The sequence below is a fragment of the Cyprinus carpio genome, chromosome B13 (assembly GCF_018340385.1).
Source record: "Cyprinus carpio isolate SPL01 chromosome B13, ASM1834038v1, whole genome shotgun sequence".
Lineage (NCBI taxonomy): Eukaryota > Metazoa > Chordata > Actinopteri > Cypriniformes > Cyprinidae > Cyprinus > Cyprinus carpio.
The window spans coordinates 30991748-31015745 of NC_056609.1; the positions used below are offsets into that span (position 1 = coordinate 30991748).

The window sequence follows — 23998 nt, forward strand, 5'->3', positions numbered from 1 at the left end:
CCAGCAGCATTGTTATGTGAGGAGGCTTTTCTCACACTCATTGTGTGCTAATGACGCCTTTAAACACAAGCGAGGCCCTTCAGACCCTTCACAGAAACACATGACGCTATAAAAGCTTAGAGTTTCCCTGCATTATCATTCTGTTATTTAGCATTTTAAGACCAATTCTGTGTGCAAATGTCTTAATGCTGTGACTCTGTCAGTCTGATCAAATGATGAGTAAAGATGATGTTAAAAACACTTTCGTCTCATATTTCATCTGGTTCATTCATCACTATGGAAATGGAAGGTCAAGTCAAGCACAATGCATTGTGGGATACAGCGTCTAGAGCTGCATTTGTGTGTTTTAGTAAATGTTGCTCATCTGAGTATTTGCTGCATACTGGAAATCAGTGCTGATATACGTAACAGTTTTGTTAAAATTGTGAATTACATTTTATATTCTCTGGTTTCAGTTTAGTATTTTTATTTATTTTTTGCATTTTTAGGTTTCACTTTCATTTTTAAGTTTTAATTTAAAGTGTCTTTAAGTTTGTTTTTTTGTAAGTTTTTTTATTTAATTAAATGTTTTTTTTTTATATTATTATATTTTGTTTAGCTTAACAAAAAATAAGACACGTTTCCTTCACAACTAGCCGAAATAAAACCTTTTCCCCCAGGTAATGTTTATTTTGCATAAATAAATAAATAAAATTGTAATGAAATAGTGTAGTTTTTTTAAATAATTAAATATATGATACCACTTATTAAAAAATTGTTTATTAAATATAATTATATCAATGTTTTTTTATATATATATATATATATATATATATATATATATATATATATATATATAATATATAACAAATACTTAAATATATTTATAATAGAATATATTTTTCATGAAATAATGTTGCATTTCAAAATAATAAAATATATGATTTATTTACATATTTTTAAATATCTAAATTATTAATAATTATTATTCAGTACATGTTGTATTGGAAATACATTGTTGACATTTTGTAATTTATAATAAATAATGATTTAATATAGTTATATATACACAAACACTATGTGTGTGTGTATGTATAGAGAGAGAGAGAGAGAGAGAGAGAGAGACAACAAACATTTAAAAATATTTATAATGGAATATATTTTTAATGAAATAGTGTAGTATTTCAAAATAATAATTAAATAATACAATGTTTAACATATTTGTTATTTAATCTATAAATAATTTATTTATTTAGTATTTTCTATATATTGTATTGGACATACATTGTGGGAAACTTACAGAAACTTAGTGTAAGGCACTCAAGCAGTGTGTTCTGCTGCACATTTGAGCACATGCATCAGGTCACACAAGTATTCTATGCAGCAAACTTTAGCCAGACTGTGAGTGTTTGTGACACACAGAGCGTTCGACTGACCTCAATGACCTGCTTGGAGTCCAGCCTGAAGTTGAAGTCGCCGAAGATGAAGTACGGCAGCCGCTCGAAGCGCTGATCCGTGATCCTGCGGAGAGATTGAGACACACTCGGTCACTGGTGATCATCAGTGCAGGAGCCCCACCTAGTGGACGAGTGAGTGACAGATGATTGACAGCTGACCTGCTGATGTCACTCATCCACCGGTGCTTTATCTGCTGATCTGATCCAGTGGCTCTCACACTCAGCAGGATTCACGATTATTAATTAAGTCCAGAACTCAAGATTCACTCACCGGCAGGTCTCAGCAACGTCTTAAAAAACGCACCTTAAACGAGGGATAATTAACTCCTCACAGCAAATAATTTACTTGAGCAAGTGATGAAGAATTAGGCTGAGCCGGACGAGTGTGTGAGTGTGTGTGTGTGTGTGTGTGTGTGTGTGTGTGTGTGTGTGTGGATTAATGGAAGGAGGATGCTGGGCCGGCTAATCGTTGGGATAAATCTCAGCTCACTCCTAACACCTAATAACAATGTATTTATGGCCCTGTAAAAGAGAAGCCTCTCCGTGCTCATAAAACACACACTTTACATCTCTGACGCTTCACTGGCACAGACTCCAGATCCACTTCACATGAGCTCTAACACAGAGAGGATGATGATGATGATGATGATGATGATGGGATCTGATAGACATACACTCCTGATGATCAATATATCTCATGTCTTCAGCTACATTTGGACAGTTATTTTAAAGAAGCATATATATATATATATATATATATATATATATATATACACACACATATATATACACACACATATATACACTTACACACACACACACACACACACACACAGACGCATACATACATATAAGTTCAAACCAAAATGTATTCAGACACCTTCAGCATTTCTCACATTATATCACAGTTTACTGACTGTAGTTTAGAAAGACGTCACTGACGGCGTGTGATCCCGATAAACACACATATACACAGAATTACAGTATTTAAGTGTTCACACAAACATAAACCAGTATGTCTTAAGAGAATGCTTGAGAAACTGCTGGGGAAAAACTTTGGATGTGTAACATCATATTAGATCCATGCATTACACTATTTCTTAATATAGGCTTTATATAGTCACATTAATGATAAAGCTGCAGTCCATAACATTTTTTTGGTTTAAAATTATCCAAAATTAATATTTGAGAAAGTACATAATCAGCCAGTGTTCAAAACTATCTTCTTACTTTAGCCAGATACTCAACAGATAAAAATAATAAACAAGTGAAATAGTAAAAAGTGAGTACTAAATTGAAATACAATTATTTTATAGTACACTTAAGTTTCAGAAGTTTATGTTATTATCTAAAAAAATGCACAAAAATATTATTTTTAAATTTTAAATTAAATATATATTTTCAGAAATCAAAGCCATACAGGTAAACAAGTTGTGTTTCCGAATTTGAGGTTGATCTCTCAAAAACTGGGCTTTCAGTGAGGTTTAGCTTGGCTGCAGGACCAAAAGCTTCCACTCGCTTTCAATGCAATCAGACCATTTAACCTTTCATGTCATTATTTGTGTGTGTTCATATAGCTTCTTAACAATCCAATGAAGTAAAAAATGTAGTGCTGGGCAACGATTAATCCAATTATTTGCATCCAAAATAAAAGTTTTTGTTTATATACATGTGTGTGCTGTGTATATTTATTATGTATATATAAAGACACACACATACAGTATATATTTTGAAAATATTGACATTTTGTATACATTTTTATAATATTACATTACATTATTTATACTCATAATTTATATCATATATAAATATATTTATTATATAAACATTTTTCTTAAATATATACATGCATGTGTGTGTATTTATATAGACATAATAAATATACACAGTACACACATATATAACGTATACAAAAACTTTGTGATGAATCGTTGTACAGCACTAAAAAGATTATTTTAAAGGGGTGATATGATGTTGCTAAAAGGAACATTATTTTGTGTATTTGGTGTAATGAAATGTGTTTATGTGGTTTAAGGTTCAAAAAACACATTATTTTCCACATACTGTACATTATTGTTTCTCCTCTATGCCCCACCTTCTGAAACACATCGATTTTCACAAAGCTCATTGTTCTGAAAAGCGAGGTGTGCTGTGATTGGCCGAATGCCTCAAGCGTGTGATGGAAATGTTACGCACCTCACCATACTGTGATGCCCTGTCCGGCTGAAGCGACCAGATATAAACATAAAACCCATTATAAATGTGATATAAACATGATTTCTAGTCGTGTTTTCTTTTGGAAGGCCAAACAAAGTAGTTTCGCTTTCTCAACGAAACAGCGTTCACACACTGCGGCCTTGAGTGAGCTGCTGCCGGAGGCCTAAAGTGAGCCGCGGTCTAGAGGGAACCGCGGCCGGCTTGAGTGAGCAGAGGCCTGAGGCCTAGAGTGAGCCGCAGTCTAGAGTGAGCCGCGGTCTAGAGGGAACCGCGGCCGGCTTGAGTGAGCAGAGGCCTGAGGCCTAGAGTGAGCCGCGGTCTAGAGTGAGCAGAGACCGGAGGCCTAGAGTGAGCCTCGGTCTAGAATGAGCCGAAGTCTAGAGCGAGCCGAGGTCTAGAGTGAGCCGCGGTCTAGAGCGAGCCGCGGCCGGCTTGAGTGAGCAGAGGCCGGAGGCATAGAGTGAGCCGCGGTCTAGAATGAGCTGCGGTCCACAGTGAGCCGCGGTCTAGAATGAGCCGCAGTCTAGAGTGAGCAGAGGCTGGAGGCCTAGAGTGAGCCGCGGTCTAGAATGAGCAGCGGTCTAGAGTGAGCAGAGGCCGGAGGCCTAGAGTGAGCCGAGGTCTAGAGTGAGCAGAGGTCTAGAGTGAGCAGAGGCCGGAGGCCTAGAGTGAGCCGGGGTCTAGAATGAGCAGCGGTCTAGAGTGAGCAGAGGCTGGAGGCCTAGAGTGAGCCGCGCTCTAGAATGAGCCCAGAGGTCTAGAGTGAGCAGAGGCCGGAGGCCTAGAGTGAGCCGCGGTTCTAGAGTGAGCCGCGGTCTAGAATGAGCAGCGGGTCTAGAGTGAGCAGAGGCCGGAGGCCTAGAGTGAGCCGCTGTCTAGAATGAGCAGCAGTCTAGAGTGAGCAGAGGCTGGAGGCCTAGAGTGAGCTGCGGTCTAGAATGAGCAGCGGTCTAGAGTGAGCTGAGGCCGGAGGCCTAGAGTGAGCTGCGGTCTAGAGTGAGCCGAGGTCTAGAGTGGAGCAGAGGCCGGAGGCCTAGAGTGAGCCGCGGTCTAGAATGAGCAGCGGTCTAGAGTGAGCAGAGACCGGAGGCCTAGAGTGAGCCTCGGTCTAGAGTGAGCCGAGGTCTAGAGTGAGCAGAGGCCGGAGGCCTAGAGTGAGCCGCGGTCTATAGTGAGCAGCGGTCTAGAATGAGCAGCGGTCTAGAGTGAGCAGAGGCCGGAGGCCTAGAGTGAGCCCCGGTCTAGAGTGAGCCGAGGTCTAGAGTGAGCAGAGGCGGAGGCCTAGAGTGAGCCGCGGTCTAGAGTGAGCCGCGGTCTAGAATGAGCAGCGGTCTAGAGTGAGCAGAGGCCGGAGGCCTAGAGTGAGCCGCGGTCTAGAATGAGCAGCGGTCTAGAGTGAGCAGAGGCTGGAGGCCTAGAGTGAGCCGCGGTCTAGAATGAGCAGCGGTCTAGAGTGAGCAGAGGCCGGAGGTCTAGAATGAGCCGAGGTCTAGAGTGAGCCGAGGTCTAGAGTGAGCAGAGGCCGGAGGCCTAGAGTGAGCCGCGGTCTAGAATGAGCAGCGGTCTAGAGTGAGCAGAGGCCGGAGGCCTAGAGTGAGCCACGGTCTAAAGTGAGCCGCGGTCTTGAAAGAGCAGAGGCCGGAGGCCTAGAGTGAGCCACGGTCTAGAGTGAGCCACGGTCTAGAATGAGCAGCGGTCTAGAGTGAGCAGAGGCCGGAGGCCTAGAGTGAGCCCCGGTCTAGAATGAGCAGCGGACTAGAGTGAGCAGAGGCCGGAGGCCTAGAATGAGCCGCGGTCTAGAGTGAGCAGAGGCTGGAGGCCTAGAGTGAGTCGCGGTCTAGAGTGAGCAGAGGCTGGAGGCCTAGATCTAGTCGCGGTCTAGAGTGAGCAGAGGCCGGAGGCCTAGAGTGAGCCGCGGTCTAGAGTGAGCAGAGGCTGGAGGCCTAGAATGAGCAGCGGTCTAGAGTGAGCCGCGGTCTAGAATGAGCAGCGGTCTAGAGTGAGCCGCGGTCTAGAATGAGCAGCGGTCTAGAGTGAGCAGAGGCCGGAGGCCTAGAGTGAGCCGTGGTCTAGAGTGAGCCATGGCCGGCTTGAATGAGCGGAGGCTGGGGGCCAAGAGTGAGCCGTGGATGAAGCGGATAGCATCCTCTTTTGGAAGGCTAAACAAAGTAGTTTCACTTTCACAGTGAAACACACACAGCGTCTACAGGTCCTTCTCAAAAAATTAGCATATTGTGAAAAAAGTTCATTATTTTCCATAATGTAATGATAAAAAATTCAACTTTCATATATTTTAGATTCATTGCACACCAACTGAAATATTTCAGGTCTTTTATTGTTTTAATACTGATGATTTTGAAAACCCAAAATTCCTATCTCAAAAAATTAGCATATTTCATCCGACCAATAAAAGAAAAGTGTTTTTAATACAAAAAAAGTCAACCTTAAAATAATTATGTTCAGTTATGCACTCAATACTTGGTCGGGAATCCTTTTGCAGAAAAGACATGCTTCTACATGCGGCGTGGCATGGAGGCAATCAGCCTGTGGCACTGCTGAGGTGTTAGGAGGCCCAGGATGCTTCGATAGCGGCCTTAAGCTCATCCAGAGTGTGGGGGTCTTGCGTCTCTCAACTTTCTCTTCACATATCCCACAGATTTCTCTATGGGCTTCAGGTCAGGAGAGTTGGCAGGCCAATTGAGCACAGTAATACCATGGTCAGTAAACCATTTACCAGTGGTTTTGGCACTGTGAGCAGGTGCCAGGTCGTGATGAAAAAAAAAGAAATCTTCATCTCCATAAAGCTTTTCAGCAGATGGAAGCATGAAGTGCTCCAAAATCTCCTGATAGCTAGCTGCATTGACCCTGCCCTTGATTTTAAAACACAGTGGACCAACAACCAGCAGCTGACATGGCACCCCACACCATCACTGACTGTGGGTACTTGACACTGGACTTCAGGCATTTTGGCATTTCCTTCTCCCCAGTCTTCCTCCAGACTCTGGCACCTTGATTTCCGAATGACATGCAAAATTTGCTTTCATCCGGAAAAAAAAAGTACTTTGGACCACTAAAAACAGTCCAGTGATGCTTCTCTGTAGCCCAGGTCAGGCGCTTCTGCCGCTGTTTCTGGTTCAAAAAGCACACACGCCTGTGCAACGGTGGCCTCTGGATGTTGTTTTTTCCCCCCCCCCTACTCCAGACTAAGTTCCACTGCTTCCGCAGGTCCCCCAAGGTCCCTGGAATCCGGTCCTTCTCCACAATCTTCCTCAGGGTCCGGTCACCTCTTCCCTCGTTGTGCAGCGTTTTTTGCAACACTTTTTTTTTTTTTCCTTCCCACAGACTTCCCACTGAGGTGCCTTGATACAGCACTCTGGGAACAGCCTATTCGTTTTCAGAAATGTCTTTCTGTGTCTTACCCTCTCGCGCTTGAGGGTGTCAATTGATGTCCTTCTGGGTTAACCTCTTACCCATGATTGCGGTTTTTGAGTTAAGAACCAGGCTGGGAGTTTTTAAAAGCCTCAGGGAATCTTTTTGCAGGTGTTTAGAGTTAATTAGTTGATTCAGATGATTAGGTTAATAGCTCCGGTTAGAGAGAACTCTTTTCATGATATGCTAATTTTTTGAGATAGGAAATTTTGGGTTTTTAATGAGCTGTATGCCAAAATCCATCAGTATTAAAACAATAAAAGACCTGAAATATTTCAGTTGGTGTGCAATGAATCTAAAATATATGAAGTTTAATTTTTTATCATTACATTATGGAAAAATAATGAACTTTTCACAATATGCTAATTTTTTGAGAAGGGAACCTGTATACGACATGGCGGCCCAGCGGCAACAACAATACTACAACGAGGGAAATAAAAGGTACGCCTTCTTTCTCTTGCGTGAATATCTGGGCGGCGTTATGGCAAATCTTCCCACATAGTGACGTAGAGATGTGGGGGCGTGTTAGAACAAAGCCATTTCCAGGGGGCATGGACCGAATCTCAACTTTTATGAAGAATAATCTCTTTTCGATTGAGCTTTAGTCTTTACAAACTGTACAGATCTTCTTTATGCACCAAGAGCTTGTAAACACTCCAAAGAGAAAAGGAAAATTTTGAAATCGCATCCATATGACCCCTTTAAAAATAATAATAAACAAACTTTTTCCAGCAAAAAATGACCGAAGAGAACCAAAAGGGTTAAAAAAAACTGCTCAGAACAGGACAGAGAGAGAGCGTGCGAGAGAGAGAGATGAGAGAGTGATGATGCGAAAAAGTGAGTGTGAAATGAGAATGGTTCAAGCGTATCCCTCTCTCTGTGTATGTGTGTGCGCGGGCGCGAGCGAGCTTCTCTCTCCCACTCTCTATCTGTATGTGCATGGGCGAGTGAGCGTCTGTCTCTCTCTCTGTGTGTGTGTGCGGGCGAGCGAACATCTCTCTCTCTCTGTGTGTGCACGGACGAGTGAGCGAGCGAATGTCTCTCTCTCTCTCTCTCTGTCTCTGTGTGCAGGCGAGCGAGCAGCTTTATCTCAGTAACAGGCATGTCTAATGCGATGGCCGGCAGGTTTTGTCCACAGATTCGAGTCATGAGCGGCGGGTCAGAAGGTAACGCTCTGTTTACAACGCTCGTTTCACTAAAGCCCACCGCGGCAGGACCCTGACTTTTAGACCGGCCCTGGGGGCCCAAAGAGTCACGCATTATTAGACAACAGTGCCACGGCCGGTCAATGGGACGTTCAGTGTGGGGGGTCCAAGAAGACCATGTCACCACTCAATGTATCTTGAGACAAACACCACAACCAGATACGGCTAAAAAACACTTTAATGAAGGCCATGCTTTTACATGTGGCTTTCAACATCCAAAATAACTACAGAGCAGGGAGCCTTTTCACACCCAGGACAGGAATAAACAACACGGCAGCAAACCAAGCAAACTATCACTTTAAAAAAATTTATCCATATTATATATCCCACTATATTTTTTTCTATGTATAATTAATTATTTAATATAATGTTTATTTATAATAAAATTATCATAATATGAAATGTATTTATTTATTATCTAAAGTACATTTTTAATTCAGTAAAAATTAACAAATAAGATATAATATTTTGTCTGTTTTTAAAATATTTATTTATATTTATAATATTTCCATAAATGTAAATAATTTAAATGTTTAAATGTACTTTTTTCATAGTAACATTTTTACTTCTGTAAAAAAATATATATATATATAAATAAGATATATTTTGTTTCTGTAGTGAAATTTGTTTTAAAAATATTTATATATTAGTTTTATTTCTATTCAAGAAATAATATAATATATACAAATAAGAAAATAAATAAAAAATAAAAAAACAAATAAGATATATTTTAAGACTAAGAAAATGCATTTAAATATTTAACAACACTTAATTTACTCTATAGTCAAATAAATTAAAATATTATATTAAAATATTTATTATTTATTTATATTATACATATATACACACACACACACACACACACACACACATATATATTATATATTCATATCAATATCAATTTATATAAATATAAATATTCACATCAAATTAAATACAAATAAATATTAACATAAACATTTATAATTATTAATACTACTACTCAAAAATAAAATGTGGTAAGCACATCCTCTCCAAAAATAAAAAATGTGGTAAAGCATCAAGGTAAAAGGTGACAAACTGTTATAGCTGTTATAATGTATAAAAAGTATAGCTGACTCTGAAGGCATCTAGTTAATGCACATGCCTTGTGTAGTGTTGTGGGTGTGGGTTGGTGTGTGAGAGAGAGAGACGGAGCGGCGTGTGTGTGTGTGTGTGTGTGTGAGTGTAGGTGTGTGTGTGAGAGAGAGAGAGACGAGCGTGCGTGTGGTGTGTGATGTGTGTCGCTGTATGTGTGTATTGTGAGTTGTGTGCGTGTTTGCGTGGTGTATGTGAGAGTGTGGTTGTGTGTGTGTGTGTTGTGTGTGTGTGTGTGTGTGTGTGTGTGCGTGTGTGCATGTGTGTGTGTTGGAGACACCTGTGTGTGAAGCAGCTCAGTGCTGTGGAGACACCAGCGAGGATGGCACTAATACAGCTTTTGTCCCGAACCGGAGGAGAATCAGGGAGAATGTTAGCATTCCGGGGAAACTGTGCTCAATGGACCACCGGACGGCTTCGAGAAATGGACCCTCTGACTTGCAGAGGTTGACCACCCTCCGACTGCTGGGCCGTACAGGCACATTCCCCTCGGAAGCATGATCGGGTGTGTGTGTGTGTGTGTGTGTGTGTGTAAAGAAAATGCATTTAAATGAATAAAATAAAAACAAATAATACATAATAAGGTTGGCATATGTAACTATTTATACATTTTAGATATTATAGATAAGAATGTATCATATGTTTAAATATAATTTAAAATTAACAACAGAAGTTTTAATAAAAAATGAACAAAAATTTTTTTTTAAAACACCACAACAAAAAAATAAAATGTAATATTTCTATACATTTATTATAAAAATAAATCGACGTAATTTAAAACGATAACAGACAGCCAATGTCAATAAAAGTATGAAGAGATGTCTGGATGGTTGCTAGGGTGTGGTGGATGGTTTGCTAGGGTGTTGTGGATGGTAAAATAAGGGGTTGTCTGGATGGTTGCTAGGGTGTTGTGGATGGTTACTAAGGTGTTTGGATGGTTGCTAGGGTGTTGGGATGGTAACTAGAGGTGTTCTGGATGGTTGGCCTAGGGGTGTTGTGGTTGGTTACTTCAGGTGTTTTCTGGATGGTTGCTAGGGTGTACGTGAGATGGTAACTAAGGTGTGTGGATGGTTGCTAGGGTGTTGTGGTTGGTTTACTAAGGTGTTCGGATGGTTGGGCTAATAGGGTGTTGTGGCTTGGTTGACTAAGGGTTTTTATGGCCCTGGGTTGCTAGGGTGTACGATTTCGTGATGTAGGTCTGTAGAGGTTCATGCACCCTCACCACTCGTCTCTGTTGATCTTCCAGGTCTCTAAAATATGATTTATTTGATCCAGTGGTTTGTTCGTCATCACTGAAATAATAACCATTATAGGTTTTTGTTAATATTTGTTTCCAATTTCACTTTTATATCTGCTGTTGCAGCAGCTGCAACTGTTGTGGAGACTGTGTCGTTACTGAAAGTCGGAAAGGCTGAAACCATACTTTGGAGCAGCGGTCTTCTGACAAAGAGAGTGGACTACAACTAGAAATCACGTCGGTTAAGTGTATTTACACACGACGTGTTCCAGAACAGTTGAACACAAATATTCCAGATGTGTTGCAGCGAATTTTTATGGAGGGACTGTTTCCTGTGAACCAGTAAGCCTGCAATCCAGTGGTACTGTTTCGTATTAAAGTGGGCAGACAAGTTCCAACTTTGCAGGACAGTCTGGCGCTTCTGACTCACAGCCTGTAAAGTACTTTTCATATTAAAGGATTTGGCAATGATGATTCAAACAAGAACTGAGCAAGTGTAAACGTAGTGGCTTGTTGTTTGTTGGTTGTTGTTGTCGATCACAAATGCCAGACCATGATTTTATGTTACGCGGCGCGCCGCCGATACGCAAACACATGGCGCACAAAAACACAGTAAAAGTCACGTATAATCAGTAATTATGTCCCCAATGGATGTAACAAAATGCACTTGTTTGTAATGGGTTTTATTGGTTTTTGGTTGTGTCAGTGCCGGGGACACAAATCACAGTATGGTGAGGGGGTCTCGATAACATTTCCATCACCGCGCTTGAGGCATTGCGGCAATCACAATGCACTGGATAGCTGGACCAATCACAAAGCAACTTGGGATGAGCTTTGTTAAAAATCGACCCTGTTCAGAAAGGCGGGGCATTAGAGGAGGAAACGTATTGAATGTTATAATGGTAAATATATAATTTCAATTACCACTCAAATACACAATAAATAAATGTTCTTTTAGCCAACAGTCATATGACCCTGTTTAATTTTAGTTTAGCAATTTTATTGTGCTTTTTTATTATTATTGCTTATAAAAAATGTCTATATAGTTTTTAAATGTAAGTTTATACTTTAAACGAAAATTGATAAGTTGTAAATAAAACAAAGATTACTGAATCTACGTTTTACAAGAAAGTCTTTCTACTTCAGAACTTCTCGTCTAATTCAGTGTTGTTTTCCTTTTCTTTCTAACTGTTGGTAAAACTTACTAGCCAATTTCAGTGTGAAAATTGTTTTTACGACCCAGTTTTATTTTGTTTTTGATTTTCACTGTAGCTTAGAACTTTTTTTTTTTTTTAAAATCAAGTAATGACATTTTTTGCGGTTTTAGTTTTAAGTACATAATAACAACCCTGGTTTGATGTGCTGTGGTTATGATTTACATGTTTGTGTTTCTGACCGCAGCGTTTTACTGAAACTGAATGTGTGTGTGTGTGTTGTGTGTGTTAGCGGCTGTAGAGTGCAGGGTGTGTGAAGGGGCCTGGCTGACCTGAGGTATGAACCTTTTTGCACCTCTGGGCCGTCCCAGGCGTAGAGAACGGCAGCTAACAAAGTCCATGCTGATCCGCCACTAAAGACCTCCATTCAGCTGCGGCACACTAACACACATCAGCAGCCCAGAGACAGACACAAAAACAGCACAGATCACTCCCACACACCCCTGCGCAGGTCACACACACCCAACACTGACTATAAAACGATCTAAACCACCACAACTAAAAACATACAATTCATATGCGATTCTAAATAAGTGCTGCCAAGGTCACATATGGAAAAAAAAAATTACAATTCGATTTGTATTACCTAAATAGGTGTCAATATATTTCCTATATATTTTGATTACATAAAATAATATTTTGGTGTGTGTCGTTAGTGTGTGTGTGTGTATATATATATTTGGACGTTATATACACACACACCACCACACACACAACACCATACATATATTATGAAAGTACTTAAAGCTGACCAAAAATAAAATAATTTTTCTAAATCATATATATAAATTTTTTTTTATCTGCTGTTGGCCTAAAGCATAAAAAAAAAGATAGCAAAGTCAAAAACATTTAAAAAATAGTTAAAGTGTCCATTAAAAAATGTCACGTTCATGGTAAAGTCTAAAAAATTACTTAAGGTAAACACGGTAAAGTGTAAAAAATAAAAATAAAATAAAAATCCCTTCGTGCTATTCATTAAATTTGACATCAGCAATCACTGTCAGTCACCTGGTAAATCTCTAAAAAAACGGTAAATATCAAGCATCAGTCATTTAAACTCATTTGGTTAAAGCTACGCAATGTTGTTGTCCACAATGATGTGCTCTTTCCAAAAGGAAAGGGAAAACGGGAAAATAAAAAAAGATCAGGAATGGAAATTCGCCTTAAGTATTTCTCTTTTAAATAAATTCAACTAATTTGACCACGTTTAGTTCTCTCTATCATCTCTCTTATCGCATCACACCAAAAAAAAAGACAGCAGCTCTCTCTCTCAAAAGTCGGCCTCCACACACCACACACAAACACAGCAAATCTCTTTCTCTAGTCTCTCTCTCTCTCTCTCTCCTCATCGCCTCGCCCCTCTTTCCCTTTCAGCCTGTTGTTTCTGGGAAAAAAAAGCAAAAGGGAAACATTTATCCGGGAGGCTCTTTGAGTCTCCTGACAGTTGACTGATGACCATCCATAAAAGAATAGTTGTGTGGCGGCCAGAGCGGCCCGGCGCTTCCCCCTCTTAAACCCTAAAAACTAATTGCCCTGAATTGTTAACGGCGACATTATTTTTCTGCCAATCACAGCTTTTCAATGGGCCAAAAATGAGCATGAAACAAGCCTTTTGACTGAACAGAAAAGTTAAATGTCTCCAATGTTGATCAAATTAACTTCAGCCGCCTGACAATGGACTATATTTGTGTGAAAATAAAAGCGGGGCAAACAATGGGGCTTTTTAGCCAGAATTCACAGTTGTGATGTAAAACCGCTCCGGCCTGACCTGAGCAAATCGTTCTGTAATGGAAGAACATATCTGTGCACACAAAAGACTGAGGAACTGATCGAATGTGTCAAAACCAGACCAATCTGCTCAGAAACGCACGTCCGGGGCAAGTGCAAACCAAAACGCAACAACGAAATCGTAACAATTTACAGGCTGTGCATATCAAACAGCGACCACACAGAACTAAAAATCCTCCCAAGTAAGCTTTGAGAGACAAACAGTGCTTGTCTGTTCAACAAAAAAATCTGTTAAAGTAAGGTGAATGATCTTGGTGTTCGGGTCATTTTTGACCCGGGTATGTAATTTTTTACCATTTGATTTTTAAACATTTATTTAAAAATATATGTAACCATTTCATTTTTCACCCTCATATTTAACCCGGTTATGTATGGAGCACCATTAGTGTCAAAAATACTTTTTTTGTTTTAAATTATCTATGAAGTTAAATTAGTGTCAAAAACTTTTGTAACATATATTTAGCCTTTTCCCTATATCTCACCGACTTTTGGACTGAATTCTGTTGGTGAACATGAATACGTACGTCTGTTGATGAACCATTGCAGCATTCTTTCATCTAAAAAATAATTGCTTTTGTATGAAAATAAAGTTTTGTAAGAAAAAATACAAAAGTTTTATACATTTGGACTGTTTTTGAGCAATCATTAGGAATTAAATTCAAAGGAATTTAAATTCCATTCATTCCAATGGAGTTAATACTGATAATTCTCTGATTATATGGTCAAATAAAATTTCTCATCAACATTAAAGAAATACATATGTATATTTTGCATCATAGTTTTGAAAGTAAGTGAAAATAAAGCCAAATACAGCCAACCAATACTAACAAACTCATAATTTACTTCATGTGTAACATGAAATAACAAAAAATTTCAAAGAATTTCTAAATTTTTTAATTCATGAGAAAGAGGTAAACATTCTAAACTCTATTTTTTTCCCCCATTCTCTCATTAATGAGAAGCTGCTGATCAGATACAATATGGTTTTATAAAATATTATTATTGAGCAATCGTGGTTTATAAATTCAAAGGAGTTTAAAATTTTTTTGACTCATTCATTAATACTGATAATTCTCAGATTACATGTTCTTACAAATGTCATACAATGATATATTAAAATAAAATTCCTCATCAATATAAAAAAATATATATGTGTTAATCTAAACGAACAATCCTAGTGTGTTTAGTGTAGTTCATGTGTAATTTGAAATTTAAATAAATAATCTATCAATAAAAAATTCAAAAAAAAGTAAAAAACTCATGTAACAACCAAAAAACATTACAAAACTCACATTCACTCACCAAAGAGTAGTTGCTGATCAGATACAATACGGTTTTAGTGAATTATCTATAAAAAAATCTATAAAGTTATGACTGCTTAATAAAATAAAACAGATTTTTCAGGTCCAATTCGGACCCAGGATACGGAAATATAGCATGGAAATTCTGAACTGCAACTATAGAGGGTTTAAAAAAACCGAGGTGGAATGTGTTGAAAGTCGGTTCACAACCGGACAAAGTGCATAAAGACGCTCCCAAAAAGGGCCTAAAAACGATCCCAAACCTGGACGCAGAAGCGAGAAATGATCGCAAAACTGGAGGTCAGCGCTGCAAAAAAAAGGCGGTTCAAAAAAAAAACCCAAAAAAAATAATGCTGTTGGTCACCCCCACAAACATGGTCCCCCTCCTACATCACAACAGAGAATAGACTTTACCTGGTGGCTAAAATCAAAAGGTTAGTAGCGCCTCACTGAAACGAGCCACCAACATTCAAATCACAAACATGTCGAAAAAAATGCAAAAAAAAAACGGAAGTGTTTTGCGCCAGTCGAAAACGGATGCTGAACTCCATTCAGGACGCGTGGAAAACAGCTCCGAAAAAAAAAAAAAAAACAAAACAAACAAATAAAAAAAGTAATCAAAAAATCAAAAAACCAAAAAATAAAAAAAAAAAATAAAATAAAAAAATAAAAACAAAAAAAAAAAAACAATAATAAAAAAAAAAAAACACAAACAACTAACGGACAAGACATACAAAAAATAAAAACGGAGCACAAACCAGGTCATAACAAAAAATGTTTTTTGAAACAACAAAAATACAAAAAAATAAAAAACAAAAAATAAATTGTGGTTTACAAAATCAAAATTGTCCTGAGATACAACAATTGAAATCTGGAATATAAGGGTACAAAAAAAAAAACAAAAAAAAAAACCAAATCTAAAGGTAAACATAAAAAAAAAAAAAAAACCCTAAAAAAAAATAAAAAAAACAAACAAAACATAAATAAACGGTAGGACATCATGGAAAAAAAAATAAAAAAAATAAAATAAAAAAAAAATAAAAAAAAAAAAAAACCCCCGGAATAAAAGGTATGGTAAAACGACTGCTGATAAAAAAAAAAAAAATAAAACAAAACAAAAAAACCTTGTAAACCATCACACCTTGTAAACCATCACAGAAAAAACAAACAAAAAATGTCAAAAAAAAAACTGCGTAAATAAGGGGTTTAACATGTGTAAACATAATAAAAACAATATGGGAAAACAACATATAAATTAAAAAAAAATAAATAAACCAAAAAAAAATCTTGGATTAAAAAAAAAAAAAAGAAAAAAAAAACAATAAAAACAAAAAAAAAAACCATTCTCTGGAAAAAAAGTTAAATGGGCAAACAAACAGGCAAAAAAAAAATAAAAATAAAAAAAAAAAAAAAAAAAAAAAAAAAAAAAAAAAAAAAACTACAAAGCAAAAAAAAAAAGAAAAACAACAAACAATTAAAATCACAAAAACAATATCCCAAAAAAAAAAACAAAATAAATAAAAAAAAAAAAAAATTACATAAAAACAACAATTTAAGATAAAAAAAAAAAAAAAAAAAAAAAAACAAACTCAAAAAAAAAAAAAAAAAAAAAAACAAAAAAAAAAAAAAAAAAAAAACAAAAATTAAAAAAAAAAATAAAAAAAAAATAACAAAAATAATAAAATAAACAAAAAAAAAAAAAATAAATCAAATCAAACAAAAAAATAAACACAAAAAAGCAAGCTAATTTTCTAAAAAAATATCATCAAAAGTGCATTCATTATCATAAAAAAATAAAAAAAAAATCATATTTTGTGTTACAAAAAATAAAAATAACGAAATATAGCTGCAAGATTTAAAATAACAAAAGAAACCAAACAAAAAAATTAAAAAAAAAAACAAACAAAAAAAATAACATTACAAAAAAAAAACAAAGAAATAAAAACAATAACACTAATACAAATAAATTATAAAAAATAACATAAAAAAAAAAAACACAAAATATAAAATAAAAAAAAAAAAAAAAAAAAAACACAAACAAAACACTCCGGCTTTTAAACTGTAAATCAGGGTAAATGATGACATAATAAACCACTCCGGCCTCTCATTGGACAGAAAGCGAAGGTGTGAGTGAAAGAATATGATCTCTGATCTCTTGATACGGTCTGCATGTATTTATTCAGATCATCTCACCTGTCCAGCACGAAGCCCAGCGCTTTCTGCCGCGTTCCAGAGTAAACCGACGGACTCTTCTCCCACGCCACCAGGTTAGATGCGTCGTGAAACAGGTGGATGTTCACCAGGTCAAACGCACTGAGAGAGAGAAAACACATTTATATTAGCAGCTGTGTTTCTCTATGCAATGGGTTCGATTCCCAGTCAATGCATGAACTGATCACATGTTGGATTAAAGCATCTGCCAAATGCATGAATGTAAACACATACAAAATAAAGCACCTGTGAAGGAAACACTCTTAAAAAGCTTAAATAACACTTTCTACGATGCCGTAAGTGTAACATATTACGAATGCATTCATTCCGCGTTACATGCAGCTGATTTATTAGCATGTGCACATTTCATGGGTTAACCTGCATTTTACATTTTACACTGTAAGTGTGCACAGGATGAAAAACAATGGACCGAAAAAGAATTCAAGCTTATTTCAGTGATTCCCAAATATTTTCATCAGTCAAACCACTTTTTATTTTACATTTTTTAATTTAATTTTTATTTTATTTCCCATTTAAATTTAAAAACACTTTTAGCATATTTTATTTTTAAAGATTTTATTTGAAATTCTTAATGTACATTTTTCTATATTTTTTAGTATTTTATTTTTATTTCAGTTCTTAAACTATTTTATTTTTAATTTTTGTTTGCTTTTATTTTTAAATAATTTATTTTATTTAAATTAGATTTTTTCCAATATACTTCAACATTTTATATATAAATTCCATAAAATTAAATAAAATTTATTAATTAATTTTTTTTATACTTTTTAGTGTTTTATTTTGACTTAATTTTAAAATGTTATTTTTAAAAAAAAAAAAAAAAAAAAAAAAGCTTAAGTTGGTAAAATGAATAAAAAAAAAACCAAAAATAAAATACAACACAACACAATTAACAATCAAACAAAAAAAAAAAAAATATAAAAAAAAAAAAAATAAAAAAAAAAAAAAAAAATCTTAAAAAAAAAAAAAACACAACTAACAAAAAAAAACAAAAAAAAAAAATAAAAAATACATTAAAAAAAACCACAAAACACATATAACATTAACAAATATAAAAAGACTATAAGAAAAAAACATCTACAAAAAAAACATTAAAAGACAATAAAATTAAAATAAAAATATATTAAACCAAAACAAAAAAAAATATTAGTTAAAGAAATTAGACAAAAATAAAAAATACAACACACCCCCACAATAAAAGTAATAAAAATCACACCAAAACAATAAAAAGAAACTAACAAAAAATAAAAAACATATAAAAAAACAAAATAAAACAAAATAAAAAAAAATAGAAAAAAAATTAAAAATAAACAACACAGTTAAAAAAACAACCAAAAAAACATGATTAACCAAAATGAAACATCCACAAAAAAAAAACAATAACTATAAAAAAAAAAACAAAAAAAGGAAAAAAAAAAAAACTAAAAAAATAAAAGATACAAAGAATAAAAAGGTAAAAAAAGAGAACCTAAGATAAATCAATAAAAAAACAATAACACATAGAATAATAACTTTAATTAGTCGCGTCCACAAAAAAGGAAAAATAAAAAAAAAGAAAAATACCAAAATAAAAAAGAATAATTGATAACATAAGGTACAGAAAGGAGACTAAGTAAAGAAAATAAAAAACAAAAATATTATAAAAACAAACCAAAATTATAGAAAAAAAAATAAACATAAAAAATAAACAGATATAAACAAGAAAAAAAACAAAGGATAGGAGAAAACAAAAAAAATAATAAAACACCAAAATTTAATACAAAGCAAAACAACTTAAAACAAAAAAAAAAGGGGGGGGAGGAGGAGGGGTAAAATAGATACACAAAGGAAAATAAAATATAAAAGCGAAAAAATATAAGAAAGAAAAAAAACTAATTAGAAAGAAAAAAAATAAAGATAGCATTAATTTATAAAAAAAAAATTAAAACAAATAAAATTCATTCTACAAAATACAATAAAAAAAGTAAATAAAAAAAATAATAAGATAAAAACATTAGAATTAAGTTAAAAAAAAAAACAACAAACAAAAAAAACATAGAAATAAAAAAAAAAATAACAAACAATCAAAAAGAAATTAGTAAAACATAGAGGACAAAATAAGAAGACAACAATTAAAACGCCAAAAGAATAAAAACAAGTACAGAAAAAAAATTTAAGTTAATACTTTAAAAAAAGTAAACACCAATATAATAGAAAGGTTAAAATAATGTAAAAAAAAAAATAAAAAATCAAAAGAAAACAGGGAAAACAAGAACCAAAAGAAAACTAATAGAAGAAATTAAAAGAAAAAAAAAAAATCACAAAAAAAAATCAAAAAAAAAAAACTATACAAACATATACAAAAAAAAAAAACACTAAAAAAAAAAAAAATAAAAAAAAAAAAACACTAAACTAAAAAAAAAAAATACAAAACAAATAAAACAAATACAAAACAAAAATATAAAAAACAAAAAAAAAAGTAAGAAAATCAAAAAAATAAGACCAAAAAAACCAAAATTAAAAAAAAAAAAAATAATCATAAACACAAAAATAAGTCAAATAAAGAAACAAAACTAAAAAACAAAAAAAAAAACTATCCTAAAAAAAAAACTCAAAAACATATTAAAATAACACAAAAAAATATATCAAAAAGCATAAAAGTAAACATTAAAAAAAAAAACACAAAAATAAACAAACATCAAAATAAAAATAAAAAAAAATAAACAAAAAAAACAAAAAAAAAACGTAAAAAAAAAATAGTAAATTTCAAAAAACAAACCAAATAACAAAAAATAAACAACAAAAAAAAAAAAAAAAACAACCAAAACACAATAAACAATTAAACACAAATAATAAAAAAAAAAAAAAAAAGTTATAAAAAAAAAAAAATAACCACAAAAATAAAAATACAAATATATAACACAAATTACAAAAAAAAAAAACAAACAAACACAAAATAAAAAAAAAAAAAAAAAAAAAACAAAAAAAACCCACAAACAAAAAAAAATTAATAAACAAAATCAAAAAAAATTATAAAAAAAAAAAAATAAAAAAAAATGGAAACATTACATACAAAAAAACAAAAACACAATAATAAGAATATAAAAAAAATAATTAGTAAAAACAAAAGTAAAAAAAAAAAAAGAATAACCAAAAGAAAACTAATTAAATAAAAAAAAACAAAAAAAAAATTAGACAAACAAAAAACCTACGTTTACACATCAAAAAAAAAAACAAAACAACACACAAAAATAAAACCAAAATAAACAAAAAAAAACAAGCACCATAAAAAAACAAAAATAATAAACAAAAAAAAAAATACTTACAAAACAAACAAAAAAAAACAAGTACAACAAAAAAAAAACAAAAAAAACAAAAAATAATTAACAAAACAAGAATAAGGAAATAAAAATAAAAAAAAACACACAACACAAACAAAAAAAAAAATAAACAAAAACAAATAAAAATAAAAAAAAAATTTACAAATAATAATACCAACTATAAAAAAAAGATAAAACAAAATAATAACAATAAAATACACATTACTAAAGACAAAACAAAAACAGAAATCTAGGGAAAATAATTAAAGAAGACAATTACAATAAAAATAAAAAAAAAAAAACAAAATTACAAAAAACAAAAATAATTACACAGAAAAAAAATCGTAACAATAACACTCACAGATACAAATATTAGTATAGAAATTCAAAAAAAAATACAATAAAGGTGCACGATATAAAAAACAATATTTTAAACAATAATACAATATAAAATTGTAAATACTATCAAGAAAATGGCAATACAGATAAAACAACATAAATATAGAAACAATATAATAAGTTACAATACAATTAAACAATAAATAAAATTAAAAAATAAAACCTGTTCACAGCTCAGATGGCTTCACAGCCCTCACATAATCTTGCAAAAACAAGTTTACAAATACTTTCTGTCTTTGTTCTGAAATCTAACACAATGCAACTCAAGATGAAGAAAATGAGGGTTAGATCGCCGAGTCTGAAACGAGAGACGGGCAAGTATTCTTGAGTTTCGGTCCGATCTCCTGACTCTCAACAGTATAAGTGATGCTGGTGAGTGTCCCTGATTACTGATGCAACAAGAGAGAGAGAGACATAAACCTATACTCTCTCTCTCCTCTTCTCTCTCTCTCTGAGATCTCTAATGGGAGTTAGCTAACTGCAAGCGATGAATAAACTAATTTACCGGCCGGATCACATAATTACATATTGACTAATGTTATTTAAAAACTCTGATGCAAAATGAAAGGCCTGAGAAGCGATTTGATGTGCTCCTCACATCTTTCAACTGGCATTAGGACAAGATTAACTAGGATCAAATTCAATTATCATTTGCATACCCAATTAATCGCGGGCTAACAGCGAGGCCGAGCGGATGATGCCAAGAACAGACTCTTCTCCAGATCTTACAGTTCATAAACTAACAACAGTCCGTAGTACAGACACAAATATATAGGTCTCTTTCGATCGAGAATTAAAATAAATGCACTATTTCATCTCTTTGTCTGATCTGAAGCGGGCAGAAAGCTAACGAGCCGTAACTGATTATCCCTTACATACAGTATATAATAATATTATACTATAATAACAAAAAGACAGAATTAGTCAAAATAAATACAATAATTAAATGAAATTATATTGTTATAAATAAGAAAAATAAATATAATTCTCTTAAAATAAAAATATATACAAAGTAGAAAAATAATATATAGTACATAATAGAATAAATCTAATTAAATTATGCCCATACTTTTAAAGAAGGTTAGACAAAATAAAATATAATAAAATTTGATCCTCATACCCCAAAAAAATAAAAATAATACTGTATATTATAATAACATTAGATTAAATTAGATAACGATAAATAAAATAACCTTAAATTAAAATATTTTAAACAAATCAAAAAATAAATAAATAAATAATAAAATAAAAAATAAGAATAAAATAAAATAAAAATAAAAAATACAAATAACATAAAATATTTCCTTTAAATATGGACAGAAAAATCTAAATATCTGCAGCCAGTGGACAGAGTCACTGCAATACAAATACGATTAAGCTAGACAAAATAAATTCATAAAACAACAACAGTGACGTTCCTGTAAATGTGGGCCGAAGGCCTGATACGGTGGGCAGGTGGGGTCAGCGGAGCAGTATGGAAAGGTTCAGTAGCTTGGGCGTGACAGAGATGAAGGCTGAAGAACGGGCTCATAATCTCATCTCCGGGTCTCCAGCCTGGTCGTCTGACAAGACCCGCTGACCTTCAACAGCACAGCAGCTGAGTAATAACTGATGAAGAGCAGCGCTGAAACACCCATCCGTCTCCACTCAAGACATCAGGACATTTCCTCTCTGAACCAGAGAGATTTCACAGCTCGATTCGCTTCAGGGCTAGAAGTGGCCACAATCACGTGAGAGATGAAACAACACAAATCAGACTGAACTGAGACCGAGTCGGGTCTGAGTCGGAACGGTCTGCTTTCAATTTCATGCTTAAACAGAAACATATGAAAGGTTTAACCTGACTCAACCGTCAAAATCAAACAAATTACAACAACCCTCATTACTGTAGTTACACATTTATGGCAATAATCTGAGGCTGCTTTTAGTTATGAAGTATAAATAACAAACAGACTAAATTAGATCATAACAAAACTTATTATCATAATAAATATGTAGAAACATAATATAGGAACAAAAAAAAATATAACATGATAGAATCTTCTAATAAAATAAAATTAAATTATTGACCATACAAGAACCACATTATTTTTTATTATTATTATTATGAAATGATTTAGTAACAAGAAATAATGAATTCCATTATATATGATAGAAACAAAATTTTTTATTAAAATATAATATTGTATATTCTACAAAAATGAGATTAAAGTAGTTAAAATTAAACACAAAAGGTGTAAAAATAAATATTAAATTATAATAAAAACACAAATAAAATTAGATCAAAATAAAATAATAATAAAAATAAAGATCAAGAATCGCATAAACAAAATAATTACTATTATTATAAAATAACAAATAAAAAACAAGAAATATAAAAAATAAAAATGATACAACATATAAAAATAAACAAGAATAATTAAAATAAAATAAAATAATTAAATTAAATCATGCTATTTTAAAATAAGGTTTGACAAAATAACCTTATAAAATAAGATTAAATAAAATAAACCAATAAAATAAGATTAAAATAAAATATGATACAATAAAAAATAATTAAAATAAAATTAAAAACCTGTTCACAACTCAAAGTGCAAAAGAGATCTGAGCTCACTCTGTATATCGCCTAAGCAGTTGGAAATGTTTAGGCAGGATTTTTCTGTCAACTGCTCTGCAATCAAAACACACCGCTGAGGAGACACATTCAAGCCTGCGACGAGCACACAATAACAAACGACTGGATTAAACCTAGCAACGTCCAGCTCGAGCTTTCACAAGCTTCGGTCCTGTTGTTCTGTCCCGCTTCTCTCTTATTCAGCGTTTCACACAAAAATTATACTACCTGCGCCGCTGGCTGTAGCAGCCTTAAAGCCTAACTCCAGAGGGGCCCTAAAGAAGGATACTGTCCCCGCGCTCATCACACAGACCCAGTTGAAAGTAGCCAAGGGTTAAAACACACCTCAGTCACAGCTGCCTCGGCTGATTTGGCTGCTGTGAAAATGCGCCGGCTGTCATCAAGCGCGGAAGGCAGGCTCCGATGTCATCGAGAACGTTTTGACAACACTGACGGTTTCTTGTGGGAAGGCAGCTCCGGAAAAAACAGACCGTCTCTTTAAGAGGGAGGA

General features: G+C 33.8%; 1 protein-coding gene across 1 annotated transcript in view; it reads right to left on the reverse strand.

Moving 5' to 3' along the window:
* The window catches only part of LOC109099544 (inositol polyphosphate-5-phosphatase A-like), a 223909-nt gene that overhangs the window by 50686 nt on the left and 149225 nt on the right, over positions 1 to 23998 (reverse strand). The window contains exons 8-9 of the mRNA XM_042737622.1: positions 17137 to 17256; positions 1380 to 1500 (exon numbers count right to left, since the gene is read on the reverse strand). Coding sequence (XP_042593556.1) covers positions 1380 to 1500; positions 17137 to 17256 — 241 coding nt within the window. The remainder of the gene's footprint in view (positions 1 to 1379; positions 1501 to 17136; positions 17257 to 23998) is intronic.